Raw genomic sequence first — 13,162 nt, 5'->3', positions numbered from 1 at the left:
TGTCTGTAGTCCCAGCTACTCGGGAGGCTAAGGCAGGAGAATTGCTTGAACCCAGGAGGCAGAGGTTGCAGCGAGCCAAGATCGCACCACTGCACTCCAGCCTGGTGACAGAGTGAGACTCTGTCTCAATAGAAAAAAAAAAAGGATTTAATAATAGAGGGGAACATAGCACATTCATAGACAGAAAGAGGGAGAGCCAGAAGTTACAAGAATGAGGAAGCTAACTGGTCAAGCGGGATCCCAGAGGTACTAGAAGGAATGAGACAAAAAGCAGGTTTGCTTTTGAAAAGATTGATATTTCATCTCTAAGAGGGGAACAGAAAGGTTAAGAATTATTACAGACACAAGAAACATTTTGAGGAAGCAGGTTAACAAACACTTGTTAGTACCTACTTAGTGGCAAGTAGCTCGGCAGAGCTTAGGAAATGGCAGCTTGAATGAGGCAAGGTCCCTGCTCTCAGAAACCTTACCATCTGTGGACATTAAAGAAGTCCACACTGGACGATGGTAAATCAGGAGGTGAGCAGCTGTCTGCAAAGGACATGAGGATAGTTGGGGTGATGAGGAAACTAGAAAAGACTCAGAGCAGTGTTCTGAACCCTGGCACCCATCAGAACACCCTGAAAACACTTGTGAAAGTCTAGATCCCTGTATACTAGAAAAGTCTGATTATGCAGGCTTAAGCTCTATAGGCAATCTTAGGCTCCATAGGGAATTCTGTCTGGCAACTACCTTAAAATTACTGGTTTAGAACCATCCCTGGGGAACAACTAGGGAAGAGCCAATTAAAGATAAGTAGGATAATTTTGTGAAGAATTAAAATAGCTAGATTTTATTATTGGGGACCTGTAAACATTTACCATTTGGACATTTTCTTTCAAGAAATTATCAGCACCACAAAATGAATCATATAAGCAGATATTCTCATATTATGTAGTGGATAAACCTTTTAGGAAAAGGTAGCATTCATGGTAAAGTAACAAAATGGCAGAGAAAAAGAAAAGAAATTACTAAACTAAAACTACATAAACACATACTGGTTGGAAAAATATTTCTTCCAAATCATTGAAATTTCTCAAATAATATCCTTTAAATACACTCAGGTTTCCCCTATGTTGGTAGAAAAAAAAACAAAACAAAAAAAAACCTTTATTAGATGCTACTTCCTCTTCTAGCTAGGATCCCTTCTCCTTTCTTCACTGCCTAACTTCTAGAATGAGTGGTCTGTGCCCACAGCCTCAATTTCCTTCCCACCCACTCCCTCCTCAATACCAGCAATCTCGCTGCTCCCACATCTATCTACTCAAACTGCAATTTTCAAGGTCACCAGCCCTTTTATAGTCAAGCTTTTGGCCTCTTTTCAGTGCTGGTGTTCCTAAGTTGTTGGTGGATTTTAATACAATTAACCACTTTCCTCTCCTTCTAAAACCCCTTTCCTAGCCTTCCCACTTACACCTATGCATTCCCTTCTCTGTCTCCTTCCTTATCTTCACTGCCTCCTCCCATATCTTTTCTGCAAGCTATCTTTCTCCTTGGGCATCCTAATGTCAGTATTCACCAAAGTCTCAGCTGCTTTTTCTCTTTACACTTTCTCTCCTCTTGCTCCTCAATCCCTTGAACTTCAACTAGATCTCTACACAGGTGATTTCCTCTTGTTTTCACCACTCCAGTCACAGTTTAGCTCCCTCTGTCCTTCAGTAAGCCTGTTTGACCTGCCTGGAATGTTCATCCCTCAACTCTTCTTACCTCGCTGTTTCTCTTCATCTTCATCTTAAACATTACTTCCTTGGAGAAGCCTAACTTGATCCTCAAACCAGATTAGACTCACCGATTACACATTTCTATGTCACCCTATATTTATCCTTACGCACTTGCACATTATTTATTTGCAGTAATTGATTTAATATCTATCTTTCCCAGCAGATTTAAACTCCATGAGAGCAGGACCTGTGTCTGTCTTGATCAAATGTCCACAGCATGAAGCACAGTGACTGATACATGACAGACACTCTAAATTACTGGTTGACAGAATAACCCGCCCACATTTTAGCTTTGACTTATTTTTCCTAAGCAAAAATCTCAAACATTTAGCTAAAATTGATCCCCACTTGAATACTTGCTGTCATTTCAAATGTATCACATCTAAAAGTCATAGATTTCCTCCCACACACTTGCCCCATCCCTTTGCCCTCTAATTTTTGTACTATGAAGGTGTTCAAAACTCAGCTCATACCCCAGAAAGCTGTGTGATATGGTTAGCAATCCCACATACACGCTTGGGCTTTATTTGTCCCATGTATAAAATGAAAGATTTTTAATTAGAAGGTTTCTAAAGTACTTCCTTTCTGAAGGCTTTATACTTCTTAATAGTGTCATACATCTCCTTCATTTCACAAATGAGGAAATTACTGTCAAAAGAAGTTAAGCAATTTCTAAAGATGAAACAGCTAGTGGTTAGAATTACATAACTGATCTTTAGAACCAACACAGAGTTATATTCGTATTAGAAATTGGTATCTATTGGCATCTAAATTTCGTATCTAGAAATTTTACTAGAAATTGTGGAAAAGAAGAATGAAATTTTATTGAGAAAAGTGAAATGTACCAAAACATCCAATGCATGGATAAAATTTAGAAAGCAAAAAGGCATAATAATATATTCAATCTTAACATCCAAAACAATATAACCATTAAGTCAATATTAGTTGTAAAAATACAACAATATTGTTGTAAAAATACAATAATATTTTAAAATATGTATATTTGAAGAAAGTTTCACTTCTTTATGGGCCAGTGAGTTTCCACAGGTAAGAACTATAAATTGTGGACAAAATATAAAAACAACTACCCGAGGTTACTGGAAAGTGGAGGAAGCAGAAAAATTCGTGAACGGTGTCAATGCTTGGAAGAAGGAAATAAGGACTCAGAGTTGTGGGTGTAGGTTCCCATTATTTCCCCATTTTTACTGATGTTAGCCCCAGACAGGGCTGCAGATGATACCACAGTAGGCAGCTAAAACTAATAGAAAACCCACAGTTTTCTGAAGAACCAGCAGGCAGATTTTAGAGCCATCTTACTCTCTGAAAAGTGATAGAGTCAGAGTAAATGAGTTCCAAATTCTGCATACACTCTACACATATCTCTGATGACTCTAAACCACACATGGCAGGTCACGGTCAAAGCAAATTAGCTACCTGTAAAAGAACTGAGATTTGAGATACTGTTCAAGGGGTAGAGTTTGCAGTTTGAGTCCAACCAAGTAAAATATCAACACAGTAATATAACAGAATCTGTGTAACATTCAAAACCCAAATAAAACTATTTAATTACAAAGAACAAAGAAAATGTGGCCCATTCTTAGGAGAAAATACATTAAGGGATACCAACAACTTCAAGCTGACCCAGACACTCGAATTCTCAGACAAGAGTCTTAAAGCAACGTTCAGCTACGCTCAGTGACATACAGAAAAATACACTCACGATGAATGAACAAAAACACAGAAAAACCTCAGCAGAGAAAACAAAACTTTTAACAAATAAATGGAAATCTTAAAATTGAAAAATACAATATTTACAGAAGAATGGAGAGGAGAAAGGAAATTGTAATTGTCAGTGAACTCGAGTATATAGCAATAGAAATTATTCAATCGAAAGAACAGAAAGACAAGATATTGGAGAAAATATATATAAAAAGAAAACTAAGAACTAAGAGAACTCCTCACTAGCAGACCTACACTACTAGCAACAATAACAGAAATTATTCAGGATGAAAGAAAATAATACCAGGTAGAAACTTGGAAATTCAAGAAGGAATTAAGAGTATTAGAAATGACAACTAGAGTGGACATAGTATGTGCCACCAACAATTGCCTTTGACTTTTTGTTCCTGCCACTAGGATCACTGTCAACAGACAGTCTTCAGTTTTTAGCCTCTCCAGGGATGACTTCAGTTACTTTGACCAAAGTCAGACCCTTTCCAGGGGAGCCCATATCCAGTGACTGATTTAGACGGAAATATAAAGGACCAGCCATTTTTATTCAATGCAGGGCCTCTCTAAGGCCACTCTAGCTCCTGAGCTCCCTGTGGGGTCAGGTGAGGGTCCTGAGCTCCCTGTGGGGTCAGGCGGGGTCAGTTGGTTGAGATTGCAGGTAGACTTCTCCCTCTGCTCACAAGCATCCTTTACACAAAACTCTATCTCAGAGTCTAATTTCTAAGAGAACCTGCGACAGTATCAATAAGTCAGTGTAGCAGAGATTTTTAAAGAAAATTATTTCTTCAAAAGTGGAAAAACTGGCCAGGTACAGTGACTCATGCCTGTAATTCCAACACTTTGGGAGGCCAAGGCAGGAGGATCACTTGAATCCAGGAGTTCAAGACCAGCCTGGGCAACATGGGAAAACCCTGCCTCTACAAAAAATACAAAAAAAAAAAAAAATTAGCCTGGCATGGTGGTGCACATCTGTAGTCCCAGCTACTTGGGAGTCTGAAACAGGAGGATCACCTGAGACTGGGAGGTCAAGGGCGCAGTAAGCCATGATTGCACCACTGCACTCCAGCCTGGGTGACAGATAGAGTGAGACCCTATCTCAAAAAAGAAATGGAAAAACTTTTAGCCCTGCTTTAATCCTGGAACTCTTTGGTATTGCTTTCCTTAAATACAAACCAGATTTTGGTCTTAGAATGGGGTCTAGGCATATAAATTCTAGCGAGAAAAACTCTGAAGTTGCTGGCTTAGTGTCAATGCATGAACAATGTCATTTCTTCCTGGGAAAAGAAGGGCTGATTGTGACTGTGCCTATTCTATGAATTACATAAATCAGTGAGATTTATTACTATTATTATTATTTAAAAAGTAATGATTGTTGACTTGATTCTTAGGGGGTACTAGCATCACACAGTCCAAAGCTATTTTATAACCACAGATCTGCTCCCAAATTCCAATCAGGAATTGACAAATGTATGTGAGTGACAATAAGGGAGAAGATGCAAACATGTGTTGAGGGTTACTACATTTTAATCAATGTACAGGTTAATTTTTCAGAGACAACATAAAATCAAACAACAACTGGGTCATTTTATTAACTAAACACCATTAACTGAAATATTCATGACCTTACTGGGAGGAAATTTATCTACTGTAAACTCTCTCATTTGTTCCCATTACCTTATTGCCATCCTCAACCTACTAGCATCCCTATATGTAATGTCTCATCTTAATCTTCAATTTCAGAAGAGTATCTCCTCCTACATGAAGTTAAGCACTCAACTGATACTCCACTTTGGCTCCCTTCCTGTCTCTTCTCAGATCTTCCTATCTTTTATAGACTGGAAAGAGATAAGTATGGTTCTTAGAGCCCAAATCCAAATATCTCTAGTGCTTATTCTATTTTTTTTTTGTCCCTATGTTTATTCTGTTTGTGGGATGGATCATCTGCTTCATGAATGATTCACAAACACTGGAGTTTTCTATACAGTCATCCCTCAGTGTCCTTAGGGGATTAGTTCTAGGACCCCCAGAGATAACAAAATTTAAGGATGCTCAAATCCCTAATATAAAATAGTGTAGTATTTCATATAACCTGTGCACAATCTCTCATATACTTTCATCTCTGATTGCTTATAATACCTAATACAATGTAAATAATACACAAGTAGCTATTATACTAAATTATTTAGGAAATGACAACAAAATCTGTACATGTACAGTACTAATGAAATCATCTATTTTTTCCCTTTATATTTTCAACAGAAGTTGGTTGAATCCAGGGATGCAATACAGAGGGCTGACTGTATTTCCAAGTATCTACAGGAATTTTCCTCCTACTTGTCCTCCCTTTCTATACTGAACTTAACATCTTCCTCCACAACGTAACTCCCTTCTCAGTCACATATATATCTCAGTGGCATCACATAACTTTTTTCAAATGAGAACCCCAGGGTAGAAGCTCTTGACTCATGTTTCAAAATAAATATTTTACCTAGTGCCACTGCCACTCAATGGGACACTGTTACCACATTATTCTCCAAAACTCCTACTCAATTATAAATTTTCCTGTTCACCAAAGAACAAATGGCGCCTCATTGTCTACTGACTAATACCCAGGTTCTTTTATTGAGCTATTAAGGACCCCCAAAATCCAGCCTTATTTCCTACTATCATTTAACACACAATCTCTGTTCCTGCAAGCTACAGCTCTTTCTCTCTCTCTGAAGCACCTTGCATTTGCACATGTTACACATCCCATCCTTCCAATTCCTTTTTCTGCATTTCCCCATTTATTCAAACCTGTCATTCAAAGCCTAGCTCAAGACCCATCTCCACAAAATCTTCCACAACTCCAACCCACTGTAATTTCTCCCTGCTTTAGATTTGTCCTAGTTTCATATACAATTTCAAGATTTACTGATTTTAAATGTTCACCAATTGTTTCATCTTACTTTTGTCTTTCTAATTTAGATTGCTAATAACTTTTAGGCACTATTCTACACACACACACACACACACACACACATTAATAAGGACTTTTAATTAATTAATTGCTTAAGCATGAACATTTAGAGAAAAACACACCTATAAAGTATTATAACGTAAATTCTCAAATACTGCAAACTAGAAAAGGAAGATGGGACTAAAATTATTAATAAGGGCAAAACCCTTCTTTTGCACAATTGTTTTTAATCTTTTTCCATTGTTTGCAAATCTGCCAAAGCTACCTTAGAGCCCTATCTTAATTTTTATCTCCTCTTGTTGTTACTGTCTGTGCTCTAGTGGAAGACAACAATAAGTGAATAAAAATTAGCCCAAAGAAGGAAAGAAGTGGAGGGTTCCTTTTTCGTAACTCATAATCACAAAATCAGTAGCTTTTATAAAAGATGGAATAATTTTAATTGGAACACCAAAATATAATTGGAACACATACACAAAAATCTAGAAGACAATAGGGCTAAAAGAAGGAGGAAGAAGTGGCACTGGGTATGGGGAGTGCCCGGGAAGGGGACCAGGTATAAGGTTGGGAATATTGCTCTGATGTGCACAATTTAGGTTGTTTTTATTTTTCCCCTCAGGTTTTTTTCTGGATAAATCTTGTTTACTAACTACCAAGCTGCTTGAAGTTATAAGCAAATAAGTAAACAAAAATAGGAAAGCCAAATGAATACTATGTTTTACATTTAAATCATTAGCTCCCTTGTTCCTTTGTGAATTTATCTTGTACAAAGCGAGTTCTTTCTGTTTGGCAATATTAATAACATAGCAGTTTTAGCAATAAAGACATAAAGTCATTTCCCCAAGTGGTATGCTTCTCATTATTCTAAGTCATGTCATGGTAAACCTATCACAGCAAATCACTACATGTAAAGTAATATTTTTTTTACATCTTGATTTTAAACATTTAATAACTTTACAATAACATAAGCATAGACTTCATGATCTGATATACGTAGTCTTTTCTAGTTGTGTTCAGAAATAGTTTTAAAATTTAAACTTTTCAACCTTTAAAATTGAAAATTATAAATTTTGTTTTAATCATTTTTTTTTCCTTTTCCCAGAAGTAACAGTGCAATGTGACATAAACAGCTCCTTGCCTATCTGGCTGCCCCAGCCAAGCTGGGTCCTGCACAAGTTTCTGTAAGAGCTTTCTACAACGAGATCTCAACTACTGAAAGGTTCAGATCACTCGACTTTTTTAGGTGAGGAACAGTCTGTTAAGGCTAAAAGCATCGGCTTGACTTTTTTCACTGATGCTCTTCAGTGAAAAGCACAATGGTTAAATAATGAGGAAAATTGCCCACTCAAATGTTTAGTGTTGCTTACTGATGCATATCATTGCTGATTGTGATTCTGCCGCACACTAGTCATATCTAACCTTGGGCAAATTATTCTACCTCTCTACGCCTCCGTTTCTACCTTTGTAAAATGGAGAGGTGTCTTCCATGTCTAATTCACTGGGTTGCTGTGCAGATCAAAGGGGGAAAAGCATGTGAAAATTCTCAATAGAAAGGTACATAGAGTATAGTTATTTTGCATGTGCTCACTAGTAAGATTAACATGTGGAAAGTAGATTTTTTGCTGGAAGTCATTCAGAAATTAGGAAAAATACCTTTTCTTCTTTCAATTATCAAATTATAACATTTAAAACCAACTACACTCTTCCCTTGCAGCTGCTCCGTCTACTAAAAGTGAAACCTGAAAACTCCCTCCCACACCAACTCCTAACCTTCTACAGTGAAACCAGGACACCCCCACAGTGGCCCAAGTTCTCTATAACTTCTACAGGAACCTAGATGTTGAAGAGTGTGTTCTCTAACTCGTAGTGTCTCTTACAGCCCACACATCTTGAAGATAAATACAGACATACATCACAGACACACCACTGTAACTGTAAGCATATTATATTTTTTAAGTGCCTAATCATCGAAAGTGACAGAAAGCAATAAACTGCCCTAATCTATGCTACTGGCAATGTGGACCTAAATGAGTTAGGGTTCTTATATTTTAAGAAAAAATTTAAGAGAGAAGAGGCTGGGTGCAGTGGCTCATACCTGTAATCCCAATGCTTTGGGAGTCTGAGGTGGGAGAATCGCTTGAAGCCAGGAGCTCAAGACCAGCATGAACAATATAGCAAGGCTCTATCTCTATCAAAAATTTTAAAAATTAGCCAAGCATAGTGGTACATATCTGTAGCTCTAGACACTCGGGAGGCTGAGTGGGAGGACTGCTTGAGCCCTGGAGTTACAGGCTGCAGTGAGCCATGATTGCACCACTGCACGCCTGCCTGGGCAACAGAGCAAGATCCTGTCTCAAAAAAGGGGGTGGGGGCAGAGAATAAGATAAAGAGAACCTAAGTGCCTTTGATTGCTGCTACTATGTATTTGATTTATCCTGCCTTGTTCAAAAAACAGGAGGAAATAAGGAAGTGGGCAGTAAGACAAATTATAGAGATCTGTATATTGCAGTAGGATACAAAGTAAAATAAGCAAGACACCGGAAAAAAGGATGATAAAGTAAACTAGATATGGGAGTAACCCGTATTTAGCAACCCCCTATAGCTATTATTGCAATTGATTTGCATTGCCCCAGAAGAAAGACAAAAAATAAACTCAGGAAGATCTGAGACCAGGTTTCTCACTGTTCTCCCAAAGAGAATTCAAACTTACCAGCCACTAAGAAGACAGCCAAAATCAACAGTAGCCCTAGGTTAGCAGTTCTCCAAGGGCAGAGCATTTCTGTTTTCTCTTTTCTGCCCTTCACTCAGTACTTTTCCTCCACACAGGTACAGAAGGAACTGTGTGCATGGTGAGACCCTCTCTGGTCAACTTCTTGGTACACGGTCCTCTTACTCCATCAACAGCGGGGCACTCCCTTCCTTCTAGACCCTTCCTTCACGTCTATGTGGTTTAGCCTGATTAGTAACTTGGACGAACGAAGCTTTTCTCTGGAACTTGACACAGCAATAGATTTCCTGTATGAAGCCCTGAAGCAAAGACGGAGGAAGCAGATTGATTGAATTATCTCTCAGCTCATTGGTTCTCCTCTCACTTCTGCTGTACACAGATAAATTTTACAGTAAGGCACTGAACATGTCCAAGATAAACAGATTTGTCTAAACTTGTACCAAAGAGTAAAACAGAATATTGATCTATTTTGACCCATCCTTGTAAATTTCCCATTCATGATAACTTTTAGAGGCTTTCTCCAGGTTGAAGAGCTTTATGGCCTTAGTATTCGAGTCTGGAATACAGTATTTTTCCTTGAAAATTATTGTGTGAAATTACTGTCTATAATGGGAGTCAACACACAACCCTGTAAACATCATAAGTGTATTAGCTTCCTATTGCTACTGTAATAAATTACCACAAACTCAGTGGCTTAAGACAACATAACATTTATTATGTTACAGTTCTGGTGATCAGAAGTCTGAAATGGACCTTAGGGGACTAAAATCAAGGTACTGGAAGGGCTGCACTCCATCTGCAGACTCAGGTAGAATTTGTTCCCTGTCTTTTCCAGTGACTTGAGAATGCCTGCATTTCTTGGCTTGTAGCTATATCATTCGGACCTCTGGTCCACCGTCACATCTCCTTCTCTGACTGTGACCCTTCTGCCTCTCTTTTGTAAATACTTTGTGATTTTCAGTCCACCCAAATAATCCAACATGATCTCCTAATTTCAAGATCCTTAATTTAATCACATCTGCAAAGTCCTTTTTGCCACACAAGGTAACATATTCACAGGTTTCAGTAATTCGGACATAGGTATCTACCTTATCGGGGGTGAGGGCATTCTGTTTAACAGAACTCAGTATTCATTGCCATTCAGTTTCACCTTTGGAGAATCAGACTGATCATTTTAACCAAATTACAAATAATCATCTATCTTTTAGTTGCCACACATCTGGAATTCAGACTTCCCCCACCAAAAACAAACAAACAAACAAAAAAAGCCCTCTTCCTTAATGTTGCTAGTTACTACGCTTTTAAGTTATGTCTGAGAGAGGGAAAAATATTCTATGTGCTAAGAATTTTCTACCCCAAGGCAAAACTATACAGGAAGGGGAAGAAAACATTGCAAACAGGAAAAAGATAAAACAGCATGCATTTTTTTTTCTCAGTTAGCAGTTTCATCTTCCTTCTTGCCAAACATTATAAATATTTTCCCCCTTCCCCTTCTCAAGCTTTTTTTTTCCCAATTAATTAATTTGATGAAGACAGTGAAATCAGGACCTTGAGGGCATGGAACTCTTGAGGGTATGAGCTATGACAATGGGAAGACCATAACAAAAAATGTCTTCTCTTCTGTCTAACGTTTCACCAGGTGTTGGAAAATTAGTGAGAATACATCATTTAAAATACAGGTAACATTCTGGTTTTCCACCACATAGCAGTTAAAGTTGGCCGGGAGTAGTGGCTCATGCCTGTAATCCTAGCACATTGGGAGGCCGAAGAGGGCAGATTGCCTGAGCTCAGGAGTTCAAGACCAGCCTGGGCAACATAACAAAACTCCAAACTCCATCTCTACTTAAAAAAAAAAAAAAAAAAATTAGCCAGGTGCTCATCTGTAGTCCCAGCTACTTGGGAGGCTGAGGCATGAGAATCGCTTGAACCCAGGAGGTAGAGGTTGCAGTGCAGAGCAGAGGGAAGTTAAAGTTAAAATTCACACTGGTTTAGGATACAGAGAGACATAGGGTTAAGTTTCTGTTGTGCAATTACTAGTCCAGTGATACTGGGAAAGTTTCTTACTCAAGTTTGTATCTGTTTATGTTATATTGACATTAGCTTTTTCTCATGTCATCAAAAATTCTGGGAGATCATTTATTTTAATATCTGCTCAATGACATAGCCAAAACTAAACCACAGAAGGGCTAAATGGCCTAGGGCCTCAAAGCGATTTGTTGGCACAGCTGGGAATAAAATGTGTTATATTTTCTAGCCCTGTGTTCTTTTCACTCAGCTCCTCTACTTTGAAATTTCAGGCAACAACTTTCATAGACACACTCCAATGCACTTACCTGAGGTCAGACCACAATCTGCAATCAGCAGTTTAAGAATCAAGTGATGGGTATAAAAAACCATAAAATTCGCAAAATAGATTTGGCAGGATGACAGTTTCTCTCCCTGGTCCCTCATCCTCTCCACCCCCAAACCACACGCCTGTAACCTCTCAACTCCCACCTTCTCCCTTTTATGGACCGTGAATGTTTAAAACAATAAAGGGACTAAAAGTTTGTTAACATAATTATCCACGACATGCCATGAAAGTCAGTATAATTAGAGAAAGATGTGTCTGGTAAATGCGCCTCTCTAAAAAATCTAAAGGCCCCAAATTCTCCCTGGTTGGGCCCCTTGGGCATAGGACCCAGGAAGCAAAGCAAAAGAGTGAAAAAGGATCAAGAAACAGGTGTCGTTCAAGCCAAAAACCCAAATCTTTTACTCTACCAGTTTTCCAATTCTCCTTCAATAATACCAGTTAAGAATCATAGCATAAGAGAAACAAACAGAACAATGTAATGCCAATTAATGTTGTAGCCAAAACAAAAAGACACAGAAGCTTTAGTAAATTAGAACTACTTTAGGCCATAATGCCCCCAAACCAGCATGGATGGTTTACTCAATTTATTAACTGCAATAAACTGAAAATTGATGTAGGTACCTATAAATATTGTTGAAGTAAACTTCTTCCAATCAAGTGTATATCTTTCTCTCCAATGTCAGATTCAGACTTAGCCACACTGAAACCATTTAAGATGAAATGTTGCAGCCTTGCCCTTGGGATTCCTCCCCATTATGTAGGAGCTTTGCATGGCTCTTGAATACTTATTGCAAAGACTCTATGGACTTTTATTCCTGACTTCTTGTTCCCTGGACCCTTTGTTCCCCAGTACCACTGCCTACTCATTCACCTCTTATATTTGAGTCTTGACTGCTGAGAACTTCAGCACCTGCCTGCCCTTCCTACCATAGCTAAATTTTCTGGATGTGATTCTTGCAAAATGGGCCAATAACTACTTGCCTTGTCACTGTTACTTTTGGTGAACTCTCTGGCTTAGACATCTGGCCTGCCTTACCCTTCTATACACATGCATGTGTGCACACACAAACATACACACACATACTCACACAAATATACCAGCTAAACACTTAGTCCTAATTCCCTCAATCTACTCTGTCCTGCTAGCCAAGTGGTAATATACCAATTTCACAGAGGTAAAAAGAACAATACCTAATAGTCTAAAGGATTTTAAGGGACTCAAACTCTACAACACTCTACTCTTTTCTTTACTTCCTCTCTGCCCCCTCGTACAATAACTACAGATTTGAATCTAATGAATTATCACAGAAATGCAATAATTCGACATACAATTGCATAAAAAGACAGCTTTCCTGGCCATATTCCATTTTCTATTTTCCAATTCACCTCTCTGTAACCTTCACTGACTCACGCTCTCAAGGCTCATCTGAAATCCTCTATCTTCCTCCATGGACAATCATTAAATGGACTAAATGGTAACTTAAAAGAGCCTCAAAAAATGCATATTTCTATTTTTATACCTACTATTATATTGATTTTTCTTGACATTTTTTATTCCTAATATATGGCTGATCTATGTCACATGCATAAAAATTATTCTTAAAAAGAAAAAATATATCATATTGGAATTAATG

The 13,162-nt window shown here is 38.2% G+C and overlaps 1 protein-coding gene across 2 annotated transcripts in view; it reads right to left on the bottom strand.

Annotated features, from left to right (window-relative positions):
* CD200R1 (CD200 receptor 1) overlaps window positions 1-9,487 on the bottom strand; it is a 46,255-nt gene extending 36,768 nt beyond the window's left edge. Inside the window, exon 1 of one of the 2 annotated variants that reach the window (XM_011973103.1) lies at window positions 9,158-9,487. In XM_011973103.1, coding sequence (XP_011828493.1) covers window positions 9,158-9,224 — 67 coding nt within the window. In that variant the 5' untranslated portion in view covers window positions 9,225-9,487. The remainder of the gene's footprint in view (window positions 1-9,157) is intronic. The other variant, XM_011973104.1, reaches the window with a different exon arrangement.
* Between the last annotated feature and the right edge of the window lie 3,675 nt (window positions 9,488-13,162).

Source organism: Mandrillus leucophaeus, unplaced genomic scaffold (genome assembly GCF_000951045.1).
Source record: "Mandrillus leucophaeus isolate KB7577 unplaced genomic scaffold, Mleu.le_1.0 Scaffold1342, whole genome shotgun sequence".
Lineage (NCBI taxonomy): Eukaryota > Metazoa > Chordata > Mammalia > Primates > Cercopithecidae > Mandrillus > Mandrillus leucophaeus.
The sequence above is the reverse complement of the archived record's forward strand: the minus strand, read 5'-3'. Positions and strand labels throughout refer to the sequence as shown.